Source organism: Anastrepha obliqua, chromosome 2, assembly GCF_027943255.1.
Source record: "Anastrepha obliqua isolate idAnaObli1 chromosome 2, idAnaObli1_1.0, whole genome shotgun sequence".
Taxonomy (NCBI): Eukaryota; Metazoa; Arthropoda; class Insecta; order Diptera; family Tephritidae; genus Anastrepha; species Anastrepha obliqua.
The window spans coordinates 59,532,097-59,554,608 of NC_072893.1; the positions used below are offsets into that span (position 1 = coordinate 59,532,097).

General features: G+C 35.7%; 1 protein-coding gene across 1 annotated transcript in view; it reads right to left on the reverse strand.

Moving 5' to 3' along the window:
- Positions 1-22,512, reverse strand: part of LOC129237962 (dopamine D2-like receptor) — a 70,313-nt gene that overhangs the window by 19,723 nt on the left and 28,078 nt on the right. Inside the window, exon 2 of the mRNA XM_054872964.1 lies at positions 8,009-8,121. Within this exon, the coding sequence (XP_054728939.1) occupies positions 8,009-8,121 (113 nt within the window). The remainder of the gene's footprint in view (positions 1-8,008; positions 8,122-22,512) is intronic.

Consider the following 22,512-nt stretch of genomic DNA (forward strand, 5'->3'; position numbering starts at 1 on the left):
CATTTCCCATGCACAAATACATAAATCGACTGCCGTTTACGTCTGACAAACTGTTTCATAACATTTTGCTTTGTTTAAATAATAAATTATAATACAAAACTGGCGAATTCTTGCATTTGAATTGTACTTCCACATAAATACAACGGGTGTTTTTTTAAGATAAAATGACAACACAAAACAGAAACACTTTTGGCACACATTTTTTATTATAATCTGGTAGATAATTTCAAGGCTCCTTTTTTGATGGCTACGGCATATGTCCGTCGCGGCCTGGCGTTGTCGTGAAGGAGTATGGTTTGACCATGTCGATCAGGTATTTTCACTCGAATAACCTCATTCACGCGACGTAGCTGGGCAATGTAGAGCTCCTTGTTGACCGTGCCATTCTGTTAGAGCATTTTCCAGTGCACCATGCCCTCCAAGTCCTACGAAACACATATGTATGTATCATGATCTTTTTTGGATGATGAATTCGAATTCAGAAGGCCTTCGGCTGAAGGGCGTGTCATTGACTTCAAACCATTTCTGTGATGTAGACTCGCCTATGACAACTTCTCCATACACGTCGCAAATGTCCCGGGCTGCTTCGGCAGCTTTTTGACCTCAATGAAATGCAAATAAGAGCAGGTGTAGAAAATGTTGATTTTTGCTTCTTGGATATTCCATTTCTAAGCTTCAAAACTGATACAAAATTAAATAGCTCAAAAATACCATTAACATATATTAGTTTTGTAGAGCAGAAAGAGTTCTATCGAATGAATACTTGCCCTTTGTCAAACAGCAAACAAATTGTTGTAAAATAAAAAATATAGAAAAACGCTACGGACTTATTCCCCAGTCTAATACTTGGCCCATTTGAACAGTCCAATAAATCGATTGCTAAGTGCGTTGTATGGCAAGTGGCGCCATCTTATTGGAACCAAATATCGTACATGTTTGGTTGACTCAATTTTGGAAAGAAAATCATATTTATAAGTTCAGGCAACATGTCTCGATACCGCTCGCCATTCACCGTAACGGCAGCTCCTTCCTCATTTCGAAAGAAAAAGGGACAATGATGCCGTCAGCATGTAAGCCGCACGTAAAATGGACGAAGTATTCTATGAACTTCGCAAAAAAATTTTTGTGTTATTTATTTTGAAGTAAATTTTCACAATTTGAAAGCATTTTTCTGGCGGTGAACGATTTATGATGACTTGCCAAGCCTTGCTGAACAGAAATGTTTACGCAGTTTGCTATTTTCAGCTGTCAAGCCATAGCTGTCGATGTCGATAGCTCTCATGCAGCTAAAAAAAAAGAAACACCCGATACATACAAATGTACATATCCTAAGGGTCAGACTGTCGCGGAATAAATTGCAAACAAAAGCGCTTGAAAAATTTCTTCCACTTTCTTTTCTTGCTTTTTTTCTTCGATTTAGATTTAGTATGCACGTATGTTTGTATGCTTTCTTGTGTACATATGTATGCATGTCAGCATTCGCCACTTTATTTCCCTTTCGTCGGTTTTAATTAAATTTTGATTGATTACAATTTGCTAGAAGGTCTTTTAGATGTGTATATGTGTATGTATGTATGTATGTGCACAGCTGCTGTGCGTAGCGCCTCAGCGGAATATTTCTCATAAAGTGCTCTTCCGTCACAACTCTAAAACAGTAACTAACATATAAAGCATACATACAACGCACGAAAAAATTATAAGACCAAAATGCCTTTGTCTGAATTGGAGCAAAAGAAGCAAAACTGTGGTTTTGTATTACCTCCATCTGAAAGAAAAGCTCGGATGTACCAAGAGAAGTGGTAGAAAACCAAAACTTAGCGCTAGAGATGTTCGTGAAATCAAAAGTTTAACTATAAATCAAATTTTTTTTGTTTTATTAACGCATCTTAAAGTATAAACATAATAATGTTTAGGAATTACAACTAGTACAACTAAATAAAGATACTAACGAGCAATTTTTAGATGCCTCTATATTCCTAAATTCATTTTGAATGTATAAATATATAAGGTACAGCTGCTACTGGGTGCCCATCGGATCTAAAACTGTTTTACGCTTGAGCCGCCGACGATCAGTATTTGGCTGAAGCAAAGTCAGTGCTTCAGCGTTGACATGTGTACTTAAATGTTATCTGTCAGCCATGGCATACTTTTCGCCACGTCAGTGACGAGTAGCATACCAAGATCACGATGGAGGTCGAGATTTCTCACATAGTATGGAGCATTCACGATGTTGCGCAACACTTTATTTGGAATCGTTGGATAATAGTCATGCAAGATTCGCTTGAGTATCCCCATAGCTGAATGCCATACGTCCAGTCTGGTTTAAGTATTTGATTATATAGCAGTAGTTTGTTGTTCGTTGACAGAATAGAGTGTCTACCAATAAGATAAAGAAGGTTTTTTGTTTTTAATTCCAGCTCTTCACGCTTTTTCTTGAGATGCGCCTTTTAACGCAGCTTAGCATCAAGGGTTATACCAAGATATTTTGCCTGGTGACGTACGGTATATTTACACTGTTTATGTAGACTGGCTTCCGGCTGAATACAATGTGCACTAATTTTGAATTATTTAATTTGATACGCCATTTTTTTGCCCATGTTGCAACAGAACTCACCGCTGATTGCAATTGTAGTCTCGATCACTTCTCCAACTGCTAGGATAGCCGTGTCATCTGGAAAGTTTTCGGTAACGTGTTGCTCGTGAACCGGTAAGTCATACGCATACAAGAGGTACAGGAGAGGGCTTAGGATGCTTCCTTGAGGTACCCCCGCGCTTGCTTTTTGCAATGAAGAATAGGCGAATAGAAGACTTGACAACCTAACATGAAAGTATCTGCCATCAAGGCAGGAAGAAAGAGGTTCGCAATAATTCCTAGGCAAAATCAATTTTAGTTTCTGGAGTAAGCCCGTATGCCAAACTTTGTCAAACGCCTGCGAGACGTCAAGGAACACCGCTGCGCAAACTTTTTTTCCTCTATCGCACACACTATGGTTCTAACAACCCAGTGAACTGGGTCGATTGTGGAGTGATTTTTTCGAAAGCCAAATTGGTGCGTAGGAATAACTCTCTTGTTTTCTATTATATAATCGGCAAAATTCGAGTCAGGAACAGTCGTTCAAAGAGTTTGGACATCATTGGAAGCAGAGAAATAGGTCGGTATGAAGACACATCATTTGGCGATTTTCCGGCTTTCAGAATCATAATTACTTCTGCTGTCTTCCAGTACATAGGAACATATTTTAACAAAAAACACAAAATAAACAATTGAGATAGACAAGTAACACAATTATTGGGCACTCTCTGAAGAATTTCTGCAGTTATAAGGTCGAAACCAGGCGTTATTTGGTTTTCATTTTGAAAATTTCACTCATTACTTCTTCGTTACTAACTGGCTCAATGCTGACATCGCTTTCTATCCAATTTGACGGGATGCCAATATCTTAAGCCCTGCTGAAATTAAACTCACTCTAAATCTGGAAGTTACTACCTGCCGGGTGCAACGAATTCTGCAAACGGATTCTAGCCTTGAATATGTAAATCGAGTGCCTAAGACTAAGTTAACCACACTTTACAAACAGGCCTGATTGACATTTGCAGAAAAGTGCCAATTTTGGGAAGATGACTAAAAAGAGTAATTTTTTCCGATGAAAAAAAAAGATCAATCTGAACAGACCAGATAGTTTCCAAATGGCATGATAAATGGAAGAGAAAGGAAGAGAGAAAGACTGGTAGTTTCGGAGGGGTTCTGTCATGGTTTGAGCAATCATTAGTGTGAAAGGCGAAACGCCTATATGTTTCATATCTACGACGCAGCCGTTCATGCTTCCAAAGCAACAAAATAGTTTTTAGCAGCGAAAAAAGGCCAATTTTAGAATGGCCAGCCCTGACCTTAACCCAGTCGAAAATGTATGGGTAATACTTTCGCAATCGGATTTCAAAACCCTGCATAAAATGAAAGTAATGTCGAATGGCCAAAAATTGATTAAAATATTATAAAAAACTTAATCAAATCGACGCCTTGACGACTGTAGTAAGTTATAATCAAAGCAGGATCCAACACAAATTACTAAGCTTTAAATTATAAACTAAAAAAAAGAATTCTATTTGTTAATTTTAAATATAATAACATTGGTTTTATACTTTCTCCGTTCTATAGACTTAACTTTTCTTAATAATTAATCCCAATCCCATGTCGATGGGTTGTTCGTGACCGGTCAATTCGTTGAGAAATCATAATTTTTTAGAAACTACTGCACGGTGCACATTTCAACCATTTGCTTATGATAAAATATTATTAAAAGAAAAAATTTTGAAAAAAACTCTTCGGATATGTTTAGTTAAAGCTATCTTATGAGTTTTTTCTAATTTTATATTGGCGTTGTATAGTAGAAATAAGCGCCGGACGCGAGCGATGGGTTTGAAATACGGGTTAGTTTAAGTTTCGTGAAACGTGTGCTAATTTCTGTATATTACATTTTCTAGAAAATTGATCATTAAAAGTTTAAATATTAAAAACATAAATATTAGTCATAAACTGATAATAAAAATATAAGAAATTTAGTTGGTCTTATAATTTTTTCGTGTGGTGTATTACACCCAAGGGTAGATAGTAATGGGGAAAACGAAGTCACGCGACTATTGCGCGTTGCTTGATTTTAGGCGTGCGTAAGCCTTCAAATTCACCGTTATTGTCGTTACTACGCAGATGCTTCTTTGTTGAGCTCTCGCATTTGAAGCTTTTCCGTTTCATGCTTTAGGTTTGGCTTTCGGCATACTGCTTACTTAACTTAACTTGGTTACACACACTTAGTACTTGTTGCCTTCGCGTAATGGAGGAATAATGAAATACAAATTAAATTTGTACTCATGGAATTGTGAAAATTGAACGTCTGGGAAGTTGTACTTGTATGGCTAGAAGCACACCATGGAGAAGCACACAAGCGAAGCTAAACAAGCAATGCCCCATCTCCGCTGAAGTGGTGGCACCCACACCATGGCGACAATCAGCGCCGAAAACCTTGGGCTCACTCTCATTGAATCAATACGTAAAGGCGAATTTTTTGTAGGTAGTTAGCTTTTCGCGCTTGACGCACTTAATTCAATCGGTGCAAGCACTCACATAGATATTTATGTATAACTGGATTGTCAAATTGTGGAATTGCCACCTTGAAAGGGTGGGATCCGTAGTTACCTGCATACGCAGATGTCTGAATCGCTCTAATTTCAGGGAGATGTTTATACTCGATAAGCAAAGTACTCGAGTGGGACCTGAAAGGCATGTGCTGGGTGCGTGAAGAATGTGTGGTCCTTGTTGTGAATCCAGACACGAAGAATTCCGTGGACTTCACAAAGAGGTTGAAGCTTTCGATTTGGTTTCCTCCTCATCTCTAAAGTATTTGTGAAGGAAGGTTCGAATTATTATGGGCATGGGCAGTTTCTTGAGCGATTCCATGCCTAGGGAATCAAGTATTTTTCATTTTGTCATAAAGTCTGAAAATTGGGTTATTTGAAAATTGTATGTTGTTGTTGTTGAAGTGTTTGAGTATTTATATTGAAATACTTTTCTTTCTTTCCCCTCTCCTGCTTGGCTGAGAGCAACCTAACAAATAATTCGTCCGCTGGAAGTTGTACGATGGCTATGTTTTTCTTATTGTGGCGCATGTACTTAACTGCTTCCACCTTCTTTCGGCTCAAGCAAAATAATGTGAAACAATTGATGTTTTTATTGTGTTGAATGGGATAGCCACTGCCTCTGTTATGTCTAGGACCGAAACTTTTCTTGCTTGCTCATCCGCTATCCCATTAGGTTATAAATTTCTATGACCGAAAATCCATATAGGAGTAATTTGAAACTAATGGCCAAGCAATTCTAGTTCCTCTCTACACTGTAAAACTAGTTTGGATGAAATGGAATTGGAATCTAAGGCTTTGATAGCTGATTGACTGCCTGAAAAGATAGCTACTCTTGCACCAATTTCTTTGTAGTGTTTCAGTGATTTGCGAGCTTCCCTGATTGCTAATAGTTCTGCCTGGAACACGCCAGCATAGTCAGGAAGTCGAATTGATTTTGATAATTAGAACGGCTCCGAATAGAGGGAAATTCATAACCACAATTCATCTTGGAACCGTCAGTATAGATTTCAGTGTCGAATCTACCAATCACCTTCCCTTTTCTCCATTCGGTTCACCGAGAAAAAAAACGTACCTAAAATATACCCTAAAATATTTTTCTTCAAGTCAAGGATTGTAAAGTCAGATTTTTTTTTGAGCAATGCGGTTCCCTGTAGGAGGATCTTGCGGTGACCCTACTATCTCGTTCTTCAGCTTCTTATGTCTGTGAGTGTCACCGTGCTGCAAATAGCGATTGTATAGTATATTTGGAGTTTTCAACTTTTGTAAGCGAAATCTTTAGTAATATATCTCAGTTTTTAGAATCAAAAAGCATTTTCTGTTTGATGGTCGGCATTCAGACTTTTCTAAGCTTCGAAACTTGAACATCTATAGAACTTAAAAATAGCAAGAAGAAGGTGCTCATATTCAAAAATTCAAAGTTTTTTGTCAAATTCAATTACAATTTTTTTCAAAGCGTGTTCAAGTATGATAATATGAGCCGGAAACAAAATAACAATCGACTATATGGGCGGTCTAAGGTGAGTTTAATTAAAAAAAAGTTCTTCGCGGAAGAAGCACCATAAAGTAGCCTGGTTTTCGAAAAATATGGTCATGTCGCAACTGTGGCATTAAAACATTATATTCTAAGTGGTACACAACCATTTGTTTGCCAGAAGTTTTTGGAGAATTAATGAAAACCAACCGCCTATACGAATTATCCTTCACCAAGGCAATGCCACGTATCGGCTCACACAAGAAAGATTTGAGCACTCAAAAATCGAATTAATGGGTCTTCAGCCTTGCAGCCCTGATTTAGCGCCTAAAGATTTCTTTTTATTCACGCCAGGTCAACGTTCAACGTTCCGCCTGATGACCTTTAAAGAGTTCGTTTTGGAGGTATCCACATCTGGGTGCTTTGAAAATTGTTCGAGCGAATGCAGACCTGTATTGAATTCCTAGAAATTTAATAATATTTTGAAAAACAGTAAAGTCATTATTATTATGTTACTGTGTTTTCATTATTGGTTGCAAAATATAAAGCCAACTCTCGTTTGTACATAAAGTAAGAATCCTTTTAATTTATTTAATAGCTGCAAGACTAATATATTCGTATAAGTAATGTAATGATAAATGAAGGCTGCGTACTCACAGGGGAGGAGCGCGCTAGTATTCTCGCTTATAGTGAATCCGGGAGTCTCAGCTCGCAAAATAACGCTAAAAGCGAATCGAAATAAAAATACCATCCACAAGTTTTTGAAAATCTAAATGGATATGGAAGAATGAAGAGATCTGGTCCAAAACCTAAGATTGTTGTTAGGTATAAGAGTGAAATAAGACTGTTGGCTGTCAATAAAAACATCAGCCCTAATAAAATTAGTGAATAAATTTAGTGAAGATTTAAAATATCAAAATAGACTGGATAAACTCAAGTTTACACCACGCCACAAAGCAGCTAGACTCAAAATCGCCGATAGTCATAACTTCTCGTATCATGAATGACAATTCATTATTTTTAGCGATAAAACGATGACTAGTATCAGTTACAATAAATAACGGAGGACATACAGGCTACTAAATAAATTATTTTGTATTGCTTTCTTAAGGTTAATTTAATATTCGTTTTGTCCCATATACTTATTTACTTTTACGCCCATGAAAATTATTTAATTTTTGCAATCAATGGCTGATCTCTCAACATGTTGATTTTCGTTCCTTACGTTTACTTTCTTCCCTTATGACGAAAGGTAAAAAGATTTAACCTCTGATTATTGATGTATGTACTGATTATTGTGTATTTCAAAAAAACGTTTCTTGTTTAGTGCACCATGTGGCTATTTCGCTTAATGTGTATGTACACATATTAATAGTTTTAATTATTGAAATTTCTATTACTCACCGATCTATCGATATCGCCACAAGGTTGAAGATCGATGAAGTTGAACATATCACATCCATAGCTATGTAAAAATCACATATGAACGCTGGCAAGTTCCAGTGCCCTCTATTCACCTAAAATAATAGAAAATGCAATTGTAAGACAATATTTGATTACTTGGTTTTAAAAGCAGTGCAGAACGTATCGGTTTGGAAAATTACACACAAACACGTACGTAATATCTGTAGTTGAAGCTTTCAAATTAATATGTTTTTCCAAATTACGATTTTCTGTTTATAAATTCAATTAAGCCAGCTACATTTCCATCCATGCCAGCAATTATAGTTATTTCAATATCAAATAGGTAAACCTTTTTCAAACCAATTAAATGCGTGTAAAATTTTAAATCACCTAAGGCAGGCGAAAATAAACATATGGAAATGAAGCTCAGCCAGTTGAATGCAAATTTTGAAAGCAGAGCAGAGTTTTCTGCTTCACCAACTCCACATCCTGTGGGTGTTCGCTTATCACGTACGTATTTTATTGTAATACAAATTTTTATATGTAATTGTCTACGCAAATAAATATATACCTATGTGCATAGCTCATAAAAATCACTCACACACATACACGTATACTGCATACAAGCTCACATGTGTATTTGATTTTTATCCTGTACATATATCTTAATTAAGTATTCCACAAGCTCCTTTCCTCACAACGCCAGCGGCAGAGCATAAGAGTGCTTGTAAAGACACCGTTAGAGCCATGGGTAACTTTGGGAGCGTTCGAACGCTGTGGCAGCTAATAGCGGTGGGGGAAAGAAGGTGGGCACTGCCATAATTCTGTGGAAATAGCAGGATATTATGATTGTATTGGTTTTTATGTGTGCGTTTGCGTGTTTACTTGAAAGAATTACTCATATACAAATATATGTCCATTATTAAAATGAAGATTTATTGCCATATTTAGGGTCGCCCAAAGAGCTGAAGCAGCAATTCAACAAACAATACGAGTGTAGTTTCTCTTAGCAGTTGCACTTAAAGACTATATTTTCTATACACTTGTTTGGACAGTAATGCAGAGTAGTGTGTGGAACAGGATAAGGAAAGAAATGGATACATGAAAAGCTATACAGTGCCTCACAAAAGTGTTCGGAAGTTTAATTTTCATAGTAGATAGTCCGAAAAAGGATTATTTTATCTCGGGTTCATATTCAAGAATTAATTTTTTACTATTTACATATAAACACTTAGCTTTCTCTTGAAAGAAATAATTCAATAACTCGAAAAAAATTATGAGTGTAAACATCTATAAACATGAACTGTTTGGAGTTCACATCACACAAGTGTTCGAATTTGTAATCGATATAGGCTTTGCCAAGGCACCGTTATACCTACAGAAACGCGTCACTGTTGGTAGAATTTAACATTCTTTCTGTTAGTAAAATTCTATGGTTTCGGTAGTTTTCACTTAATTTGTAATACAATACGAGACTTGTTTAAAAATGATGAGAAACTACTTTGAAGGAAAGAAAAATAATATTTAACTTACGAAATGAAAGAAATGTATCAAAATAAATATTAAATACCATCCACAGCATTTTTGCAGAAGAATTCGTTAAATTTTAGACAGCCTGTAGCCTTGAAAAAGTTAAATCCCCTCATAAGGACGTTATTTAAAAAAAATTAAGCGAGAGCCACGCACTTTTTTATTTTTCATCGAGGTCAAAGAGCTGCCGAAGCAGCCTCAAATTGCTTCTCAGCACCTCGCCCGCCATCGAGCAACACGCGGTCATAAACAGTGCGTTTTGTACCGAATCGTTACGGGAGACTGGTGCCTAGAAATAGTGCCTATACATCAATATGAAGCAAAAAACCAGAGTGGGTGGGTCCAGGAGATACGCCAAAGTCGATAGTCAAGCCCGACCTTTATCTAAAGAAGATGTGTTTGGCGGAACTGGGAGGGCATGATGCACTGGGAAATGCTCGACAAGAATGCTCTTACAAATGAAGTTAATTTATATTTATTAACAATGAAATGACTGAATTAGTGTTAGAGCAATAAATAATGATATTTTATATACTAGAAAAAATATTTCCAAATAATTTGGTGAGGTACTTTGGAAGTAATTACTTAATATATTTATCATTCGAATACAATAGATATTTATGGTGATTTTGTAGGTACTTGCAGAAAAACATACAATCCCCAGTTCTGAATTTAATTTATTTATTTTTGAATTTTAGATATTTCTTTGATAAACCAGCGTTAAATTTCTAATGGGGCAAAAATATCAGAGGTGTGGTCAAGATCAGACCGTTAACCGACTTTCAGCGAATTTGAAAGAATCAGCTGATTGGCTGACGTAATAGGGGTTACGAAAAAACTGACATTCTGTTGGTGATATATGAAAAAAATTAACACAGTCTACACCCGTGTTGCTGCGTTGCCGTTAGCGGGCAGAATTCTGCTGCCTAGTCACCAATCACGTACATTGAACTGATCCATAAGTAAATACTCTATCAGCTGATCATCAAAAAATGCCCACAACTGAGATCACCTGATTCTCAAACGCTGTTTTATAGAAAATCTTATCAAAAAGTCTAAAAAATGTCAGAGAAATTTAGATATTTTTCAATAAAAATGGTATGAAATATATTCAAAATATTTGCTATTATAGCTAAGAAATATATTAAAAACATTTGCTATTGTAAACTTACAAGTCGAAGATTTATTTTGTATTCTTTTTGTCGATATTCTATTGTTTTTAAAGTTCCCGTAAGAATTCAAATTTATTTATTTATTCAATTAGTAGTCTAATAAAAAAAAAACAGTATTTCTTACAGACAATGCAAACAAATTAATGCTAAATAAATTAATCAAAGTAAAATTATACTTATAATTATCTAGTTTCAACTGTAATGATTGAAAGAAAAAGATAAGATTTCTTATAATTTACAGAGGAAGATTTTTATATAATACCCGAATTAAATTCTCCCAGAGTTCTAGAAATCTTAGACTTAGCTTTCTTTTCTTTAGTGACGGCAGAACCATGCAAAGCAAATGTTTGCGACGCAGGCTTAGCAGCAGAGTTCAGCGTATTACTCTCATGGTCAATAGGTGGACAACGAACAGAAAGAGGAGAGAGCGAGTAGCTCGCATGTTTTGAATTTCTACTACCGAGAATACTAGCGGAATTAGCAACAATGCTTTTGAGATTTTTTACCATAGTTGTTAATGTAGAGAGAGCGACATCTTTTGCTTCAAGCTTAGAGTGCAATGAGCGAGTCAAAGTTTCAAACTTTGTATAAAATTGTAAAAAGTTCAATAACAATAATTTCATCAAAATGTCGAAGTCGACAATTTTTTATGTGAATGAAAACACTCAACACCGTCATCGAAAAAAAAAAATTGTCAAAAACCAAGGCGATATTAGAGCCTCTTAAAATTCGCACTTTATTCTCGAAAAATTAATGGGCTATAAAACTGCACCCTCGAAATCATTCTAGGAGATCTGGTTAAAAAGTTTGAAATTTTGGGGAACATTTTTTGTGCCTTTTCCTTAATTCGCTCAAGATATTTAACACCTTTTATTTTTTATTTCATTCATTTTAAATTGATTTATTAAATATTCTGTCGTAAATTCAAATTGGTCGGAGAACGAAATTGTGAGTATTTAAGCATCCGTCCAAGTCGGGTTTCTGTAACTGCTCGCCTTTAAAGCGTTTTTAATAGGAACAGCGAAAACTCACCTAATCAATGAATGCTTTAATAAAAAACGTAGAAATTTTGCTAAATTAATGTTTTGAGCTGCATTCTATATATTTTCACCAAAAGCTAATTATATTAATTGTGGATAGTTGATTTGGAATGGCTGAAGTATTATACTTATGGAATTTGAGCATTTAATTAATTACCAAAACATAAATAAATACATCTGAATACTTATATTTAAATGCCTATATGTACACACATTAATTTTATGTTTTACTAAGAAATAATTGGATGCCTGATGATATAATATTTTTGGTCTGCTCCATTAAAGTCAATTCATTCCATTTGCAATCTCTTCGACACATGCAACTACTCAACGGTCTCACCATAAAAGCGGTAAAATATAATTTGATGCTCTTCATTATGTATTTGATGCTTAAACCATCTGAGGAAATTACGAGAGAAATTCATTTCGCTCTGAACAAATACGTAAGTATAAAGTATATGTATGTGTGTATTTACTACTACTACCATTCGTCATTGAGAGTCCGTTCATGAATCACATTTTTATTGCTAATGTGCGCCTATGAGTATTATTGTTGGCTGTAAACTGACTTGACTGCCAGAGCAATAGAGAACTGAATACCCGCGGTGCTTTTCACAAAGGACAATTGCTCACCCAGCATGTCAATGGGTTTGGCAGTCTTATTTTGCTGCTCTCTTGTTGGGATGGTTAAACTGTGCTAATGGTGCTATTTCTGCACGTGCCACTCAGTTTACATGAGTTCAGTTCTATGTGGAAATTATATTCAAATGATTTTCGATTACATTCGATTACATTTCGGTGCCATGAAAAATATTTTTCTAAAGCATTAAAGCGATTACATGTCAAATTAGCAAAGTATATTATTTTGGACATTTTCTTTGCGGGCTTGAGTATTATAGCTGTCGAGCTATTGATAATTAAGACCATCTATGGTTTTCGATAGTTGATGTATATACTTTCAATACTATCGATGCTATCGAATAGTAATACAATTAAATAATTATTAAATGTAGTTTTATCGATAGGCACGCAACCAGAGATATATGATCAAATAACACCCGCTATCGATACTATCGGCGATAGTTTGGCAGTTATAGCTTATATATCCAGTAATTTGCACATTTCTAACTAAAACCACCGCTTTTTATTGAGTTTCGAGAGCTTTTCAAAATTACATCACGCAAGTTTTTCAGCTGCCTAGTTACTACTACTTCGTAACGGTAAACTTTTTGAAACCACCAAAGCAAACAAAAACAAAAATGCAAAAACCAAATTCTCAGTTGTCTAGAAAGTGTTTTTAAATATCTATTGTCAGCATCGTTTGCTAAGATGATTTGATATCTCACTGAGTTTTTACACATGCATTAGCCATCAATGAGTCATAAAATTATCGTAAGAGTGATTTGTTGATCAAAATATCAAATCGTACGTAAATTGTAGAGGACGCAAAAATGCCTGGAAAACGGACATCGTTTGAGGTGGCTCAGTCGGTCTGTTATAATTATACTTAGTCCTGCTATAAGTTCTGTTACAAGTTAAGTCCGTTATAGATATGAAATCATAATAATTCTTTTAATAAAGTTAGTTTTATTTAATTATTATAATTAATCAAATTATATATTCAACACTAAATAAAAAACAGAAGATAAGCAACTCATTAGTACAAATGAAATTTAATACATTTAAGATCAAATTTTAGAACAAATATCGTAATTTTATATGTAGTTTTGCATTTGTGCAAATACTACCGCTGCTATTAGATTATAAGACCTAATTTGCTGAATATCATTATATTAAGATAGATTGCAAATAAAATATTTACACAAAAAAAAAAAAATTTAATTATGCAAATATTAAAAATAATCTAAATTTTCATTTGAAATGGTCACCATTTGCTTTTACACAAGTCTTCAAACTATTAGGCCATTCAAATATAGTAGCACGCACGGTTTCCAAGGGTATTGACGTCACTGCTCGAACCAAAAATTCTTTGAGACTCTACAAATTTCTGTGAGGTCATCTCTGTGAGGCCTTGTTTTCCAATTCTGACCACAAACTGTACTCCAATGAATACAGATCTGGGCTTCCAGGCGGTCAATCTTCTATGCTATTACCCCAGAAATATTGTTTTTCAGTCGCTGCTAATTGGTTTTCGCCTTACGGGCTGGAGCGGAATCTTGCTGGAAAATCCGACTCTCTCCATTGAAGAGAGTACTGCTCAACTGCTTCACCACGCCTTCTAAGACATCCTCCTGGTATACTTTTGCCCCGGCCTTAGCCTGTTTTTCGAACCACCGAACCATTACGTAGGCTGGATGGTGGCCACGCAGAACAACGCTTGGCCCTTGGAACAACATTTTGCGTCTTTAGAAGTTTTAGCATCGATTTCATCGTTTTGCGTATTATAAACTTCTTCAACAGGGAAAATTTCTCATGTGTGAAAAGAATATTTTCATGGCCGTTGAACGCGTGTCGCCGAAGAAGCTGCTTGCATCTGTTGAGTCGAATTTTCTTTGAGCGCGTTGTGAAAGGTGACCAGTTGAGCGACGGAAGACTTTCATGTGACGATCATCTCTAATTAGTCTTGACATAGATTTGATCGACACATGCATTGGCCTGCACATGATTTTCTGCTTTCTAAGGGGATTTCTGCGAATTCTTTGTCGAACGGCTTTTATGGTTGCATTGGTTCGAGCCATTTGAGGACGATCACCTCTTTTTCTGTCGGTCACTTCAGACCATTGGGGAAAACGATTGATCGTGCGATGAACAAACATTTTCGAAATATTAAGTTTTTTCAGCAACTCGTAAATCTCACTTTCTTTTTACTTTTGTAATGCAACCACTGCAATGCGATTTTCCTAGCTCTCCACTCCTTTGTTAACAAGCGAAATTTGCCAGGAAACTGTTTATAATTTGTGGAATATTGCTAGTGAGTTTAGAGTTAAGTGTTTATAGAAGGTAAAATGTATGCGCGACAATACTTGAATATTCTTCAATGCCATTTGACAAATAGTGCAACAAAATTTTGCTTCATTACTGACAACGAACCCCAGTTTAAATTCAACTAGAAAACAATTCAAAACATAAAACTCATATGGCCAGAATGTGGCGTCTTTTTTTTGTAGTAAAATATTGGTTAAATCAGCCCAAAGCCCGGTTATTAATCCAATTTAGAATTTGTGGACATATTTAAAAAAAAGAAACATTGTAAAAACACACCCAGAAGGTCGAGCCGAGCTAAAAACATCGTTTTAAAGAATGGCCCCAAGAAATTCCAGGACTATAATGTTCAAAAATTGATAAATTTTATGAGAACCAGACGCTCCGGCTCTGAAAGTATTCGATGCGGTAAAAGCGGAAGAGGAAGGCCTCCTCTGCGTTGAAAAAATCAGGTGGAGAAAGACTTGGCCTTACTTGGTGTTTCCAACTGGCGAGAGAATGAAACGACTGGAGCTATTTGTTAAACTCGGCCAAAATCGCGTAAGTGGTTATCGCGCCACTTAAGAAGAAGGGACTACAAAATGCTGCAGCTGCTCGGGCAGTTATACAAAATATTGAGTAACCTTTCATTTTTTAAAACAAATATTATTTATAATAGTCAAATAAAAAAAAAATATAGAAAGAGAACCAAAAAAAAGTATATCTTTAGTTAAGTAATACTAGGTTGTTCAATAAGTTTTGCGGTGCAATAAGAGAGGTTTTTTATATTGGTACATTCGTTTCATTTAGACCTGCCGATTCATTCTTTGTTTACCAGCCATTTAATATCGATGTGGCACAGAATTTTCAACAATAAAAGAAATCAAGTATCGTGCGGTGATTGAATTTTTATTTTTGGAAGTTTAAAGCCAACGGAAATTTATGAACAAGTCTCGAAAGTGTAGTAGAGGGTTGTTGAATTTTTAGTCGTACGTAGTCGTACAAGCTTTGACGATCCACGCTAAGGACGTCCAATCAAGTAAAATAGCAACAGCACCAGAAATCGTAGAAAAAATGTGGCATATTGTATTGACAAATCGTTGAGTGACTGAAAGAGATTTTGTATGTAGAAGCCCTAGTCACATCATTGGGCAGTGTAGGCAATGTTTTGACCGAAGTATTGGGTTTCAGAAAGCTGTGTGCACAATGGGTGTCGCATTCGCTAACATTCGAATGCGACTTTTCCTGCAGCATTTAAAGCATTTGTGAAAGGATAAAGTAGGTTTTGTGAGCCCATTCATCTTTGGATGAGGCTTGGGTCTATCACCATGATCCAAAATCAAAACAAGAGGCTACGGAGTGGTGTGAACCAACTTCTTCGGCTTCGAAACGAGTTCGTATCCAGAAATCGGCGTAGAAGGTGTTAGCACCAGTTTTTTGGGATGCGAAAGAAATTTTGTTTGTGGATTACCTGCGAAATGGTAAAGCAATAAATTCTGAATATAATTGTAACCCTTAAGACCAGCTGAAGAGAAAAAATCGTTAAAAAATACACAGTTTGTAAAAGAAAAAAAAAATATTTTTCATCAGGATAATGCACCGTGTCACAAGAGCATAGCTAAAATCTATGAATTTAAGTTCGAATTGTTGGGATATCCACCATATTTACCAGATTTGGCTCCCAGCGATTTCCATCTGTTTCAGAACCTACAAAAATGCTTGCTTGGAAAGCGATTTTCATCAAATGATGCGAACTAGTTATTATTCTGGATTTGCCAACTCGGTACCAGTAGATTTCTCTGTAGGGTTGTAATGCTGCTGCAGAAATTTTTGTTGTTATTCTAACTTTTAATATTGTCCCACCGAAATGGTCGCCATAAACTCACTGCTTCTTACTGCATTTGAAAGCTTTTTACGTATCATCAACATTTAGATGCTGTAAGTGTGTAATGATTCGAGTGCCAATGACCAAAGTGATGAGGGAGAATGCGGGGTGGTTGAGATAGGCTGCTATAAAATACACACCTTTAAAGCTGCTGTCCAACATGAACAACTCGTTTGCTCTTTTTCCATTTATTGTTAAATAAAATCATTTTTTTTTTATTTAAGTATCTTAACCAAACACGATTAGAGAAAACCCGATAATTACAATTTATATGCTTGGCCGAGCTCCGCCTCCTATTTGTGGCGTGCGTCTTGATGCTGTCGCATAAATGGTGGGACCTACAGTTTTAAGCTGATTTCGAACGGCAGATATTTTTTATGAGGAGCTTTTTCATGGCAGAAATACACTCGGAGGTTTGCCATTGCCTGCCGAGGGGCGACCGCTATTAGAAAAAACTTTTTCTCCATTTTGATGTTTCACGGAGATTCGAACTTACGTACTCCGAATAGTAGTCATGCACCAGCCTATTTGGCTACAATTTATTGAGAAAAAAAGGCTGTCATCCTGTGTTTACCTGTGAGAGGTTCTGTTCACTTTGCTGTTTCCATAAGGTTGTGTATTAATTTGTTTTACAGCAAACCTGGTTCGATTTCAAAACCACGGCGAAAAAAATAATTTCGGAACATTATAATTGACCTTCCTATATTCATTAGCAGTAAAGCGTCAATGACCTAAGATTTGCTTACTTTCCGCATCACAGTTGAAATATAATTTTGAATTTGTCAAAATCATAATATAAAATGGTGAATTTGGATGACCTCAATTAATTCCTTTGAATAATTTCGAAGTGCCCAAAACTTCTCAATAGCATTCTACATGAGGCCACCTAATCACTATTTGCTGCAAGTAAAGTGCAAAATCGCAAGTCAACTATACTAAGAGCACTGGAATATGCTAACAAACTGGTTATTCGCCACGGCCACAATAAAGCCCCTAATTAGCTCACCGCCTTGGCATTTTAAAAAGTCTTTAGTACTTTTTGGTATAGCAATATTTCCTAAATCCATCACCAGTTCATTAGAATACCAGCGTAGGTTTGAAGAATACGTCGCACCATTTAGACCCGAATGGAAAATGATCTACACTCATGGTTCAAAAACTCTGGACCACCACGTTTGCAGTAGTGAATGCTGATGGTGAAACAATAACGAAGAGTCAACTACCTTACTACTGTTCTGTGTACACAACAGAAGCTATAGCAATATACAATGTCATAATAGTTGCATCAAAAACTAATGAAAAAACAATCATTTGTTCGGATAGCAAATCTACAATATCAGGTGTCATGAAGAGAAGAAACAAATCACTCCTTATTTCAAGCATACGGATCATATTAATTGAGCATCAAAATAAAATAAAAATAAAGTCAAAATAATGTGGATTCCTTGCCACTTTGGTATTAAAGGGAACGAGCTTTCCGACCAAAAAGCTAAAGCTGCTGCAATGGAACCGTTGCACACATTTGATTGTATGCTGAAGAAGGACATCTACGGACTAATCTATACTAATATTATAAAGAGGAAAACTTTGTTTGTTTGTTTGTTTGTAACGAATAGGCTCAAAAACTACTGGACCGATTTTAAAAATTCTTTCACCATTCGAAAACTATATTATCCACGAGTAACATGGATTACATTTTATTTTGGAAAAAAATAGGGTTCCGTAAGATATTTGGATTTTTCGGACACAAACTGAAAAAAATCTTATATATAAAATAAAGTCAACTTTTTGTGTGTGTTCGCTAACCGGCCATGTCTGCACCGAATTAAACCAAACTTACACACATTGTTAAGAAGGTATTGAAAATGGTTTCCGTATAGTTTGGATACCTATTGGTGGATAGGGCTCGAGATATAGGTCAAAACGTGGACCCGGGTAACCTTCGGACGTGTATGTACAATATGGGTATCAAATGGAAGCTGTTGGTGAATGCTTTAGTTCAGAGTATTTTTCATGCCGCTCCGTGACTGGGGTCTCGAGATATAGTTCAAAACGTGGACCCGGGTAACCTTTGGTTGTGTATGTACAATATGGATATCAAATGAAAGCTGTTGATAAGTGCTTTAATACGGGGTAATTTTTATACCTATTGATGACTAGGGTTTGGAAATATATGCCAAAACGTGGACCCGCCGTTTCTTTGCACCGAATTAAACCAAACTTACACACATTGTTAAGGAGGTATTGAAGATGGTTTCCGTATAGTTTGGATACCTATTGGTAGATAGGGTCTCGAGATATAGGTCAAAACGTGGACCCGGGTAACCTTCTGATGTATATGTACAATATGGGTATCAAATGGAAGCTGTTGGTGAATGCTTTAGTTCAGAGTATTTCCATCCGCTCCGTGACTAGGGTATCGAGATAGAGACCAAAACGTGGACCCTAGAATGTGTTTGTACAATATGGATATCAAATGAAAGCTGTTGATAAGTGCTTTAATACGGGGTAATTTTCATACCTATTGATGACTAGGGTCTCGAAATATATGCCAAAACGTGGACCCGCCGTGTCTTTGAACCGAATTAAACCAAACTTACACACGTTGTTAAGTAGGTATTGAAGATGATTTCCGTATAGTTTTAATACCTATTGGTAGATAGGGTCTCGAGATATAGGTCAAAACGTGGACCCGGGTAACCTTCGGACGTGTATGTACAATATGGTGTCAAATGGAAGCTGTTAGTGAATGCTTTAGTTCAGAGTATTTTTCATGCCGCTCCGTGACTAGGGTCTCGAGATAGAGACCAAAACGTGGAGCCTAGAATGTGTTTGTACAATATGGATATCAAATTGAAGCTGTTGGTGAATGCCTTAGTACAGAGTATTTTTCATGCCGCTACGTGACTGGGGTCTCGAGATATAGGTCAAAACGTGGACCCGGGTAACCTTTGGTTGTGTACGTACAATATGGGTATCAAATGAAAGCTGTTGATAAGTGCTTTAATACGGGGTAATTTTCATACCTATTGATGACTAGGGTCTCGAAATATATGCCAAAACGTGGATCCGCCGTGTCTTTGCACCGAATTAAACCAAACTTACAACAAACAATGTGTCAATATTTCTTTCTGATTTGGATGCCATAAGGAAAAAACGTAAGTGCAACATGTAAAAATTGTTTGTGAATTTTTTTGGAGTGGATTTTGGAACAGTGAATAATTTCTTACGAAATTTGAGAATTTAATGTGAAATCCGAATGAAATTATGTGTTCGTGGAAAAAACAATTTTTTTCGTTTTTTTTGTTTGAAAAATATAAATGGATAATAGTTAAAAAAGCTCCAATGCTTAATAAAACATATAAATTGAAACGAAAAATTCATGGATGATCAGGAAAAAAGACGATTGTTTATTCATATGCGTTGATTTGAAATTTAAAAACAATCTTCTTTTTTCCTGATTTTCAATTTATATTTTATATTTACTCAAAAACAAATAGAAAAACAAAAAATATTGTTTATGCCAAAGCGCTTGAATAAAGAATAAAGAAATAAATAATATGAAAACCATATATTTTCTGTTCTAAACCATATCTATTCTATTTTAGTATGCCCAGCGAAGGGGGCCGGGTTTGCTAGTATTAAATAAATAGATAACTAAATTTCGAAGCGTTTTAATAACATTTTTAATTCTATTGACATACAACTTGATACTGAATAAGTCAATACAGCGCTTCCATGTCAAGTCATTCTAATTTTTTCCATTTACAAACCCTTTGACGGCAACGTCCAAAATACTTGGATCACTTGACATGGAATCGCTCTATTGAGTTATTCAAATACAGTTAGTGCTGTTTGAATGCCTGTTGGTGACAGCGAAATTGGTTTCGGTTATCTTGAAATGGCTTCATACCTATATTGTGCAGATTTCTGTTGCTTTTCTTATCGATGTTGCAAGCAATCGCTGACATCTCTTATATTAAGCAAAAAACAAAAGCCCTAACTCTACAATATTCTACGATTAGGTATTTTTTATTGGAATTTTTCATTGAAGGAATATCGAGACTCTGACGTATACTCGTAATACTTAAACTTACTACAATAGATGGATGCTTTATGGTATCCAAAGGTGATAACGGTTCAGAATATATTGCTTTCTTTTCTTTTCTCGAAGGTTTGTTCCTTTTTTTATTTCAGTAAGAATGATCATTATTTTAGCGTGACTAATATTTCTTAACCGAATGATGCCTTATAGAACGCATCTGGCGAAACCAAAGTAATATTTTAGTAGCAACACTTTGTCAAACGCGTTGGTTCAGTTTTGCAGGCATATTTAGGTTCAGCAATGGTCCTTAGGGTCTTTCAATTTATATGAACGTAAAGTAACAGTAGGTTTTTGAACACATAGTTAATGATAATTGAGTTAGGCCATGGAAGTGAAGGGCCATAGTATCCTAGATCACTAAACTTAAATCAGTGCTATTCTGTCACTCATCATTCGTCTCACAGATTACAAAATAAAAATAAGTATATTTTTATATTTCCTTTTTTTATTTCAAACAAATCAGTGTAAATTAAAAGAAGTATTATATTATTTCTATTTCACTATTTATAAAAGTTCTGTTTGTGAATTCGCAAAACTCCACTGCAAAAATCACTCTACTTCCAGATTTGTATGTATGTAAAAATTAACTCTTAAACCAAAATATTTTACTTCGGGAAAAGTGTTTAGCGTAGGTTGAAAAATGCTCATCAAATTCGGTATTCAGAGAGCTTCAATATATCCAACACAAATGATTGGTCCGTAATAAGAGACTGCCGTCATAAGAAAGGGAATGAATTAAATATAGTACACTAGACATTAGAGTAATGAAGACAACATATGACCGTAAGAAATCGTATCATCTGAGCGAAAGTGCTTGTAAACAAAGAGCGAGAGCGTACCTCAATATACTGTACTAATGAGAGAGACATGTTTGCTTTTATTGCTCATTGTAGATATTCATAACTTAAAAGGCTATTGATTTGAATCACAATTGATTCGGCATGCAAAACATAATCTGTGAAATTAAAAGAAGCAGAGCATACTTTATTCAAATATTTGTTTTTCGTTTATTCTGTATAATAACAGTACAATTATGTATGTTTAAAAGTATCTCTTAACTTTACCAAAAAACACTGCTAACATTCTAGTCCCTTTTTTATTGCAAATTTAGCATTGATTTACTTGAAATTTTCGATTTATTCTCTTTTCTCATTATTTTGAGTGTTGAACTACTAGAAAATACATAGCTAAAATCAATATTTTCATATATGTATTTAAAATAGTTCAATCGAATGAATCGTATTACGTATGGCATTTTTTCCTTTTGTGACTATTACCTCGCTCTGTACTCGAAGGGCAATGAAAAAGGCCGGTCGTTCATACTTTAAAAGAGAGGAGGGAAATTCACTGCCTCTCAGTTCTTGCTAGAATTTGTTGTCGAGTGTACTATATGGTGATCGCCTGCTAAACCGAATCAAATTTAACATCGGCAATCGCACTCTTTTCAAAGTAAACCGAATGAGTTTGCGCAGGAGTTCAATTATACACTTTACACAGTGACCCCCATGAGCTTGAATTCCAAGCACCCTTTGAATGGACACGTAAACCAATCTACCAATATCATTTCTCCCTGTATAAGGGGAAAAAAGAAATACCAAGTCATACGCGTATTAAAAATTCATTAGAAGTGCACCAGTTCGGCTCAAGTAAATTTCCTTACGGGATTACTTTGCTTGTGGCACGTACTTACCACGTAGTTACTTACTACTTTGGCGCACTTGTGAATCATTTTATACCGCTTTACGTACAACATCAAGAACATTAATGGTCCCTTTTACTTGCCATTTTATGAAATGCCCTAAAATGCCTTTGACAAACCCAAATCGTCCATGCTCTGAATATGAAGAAAA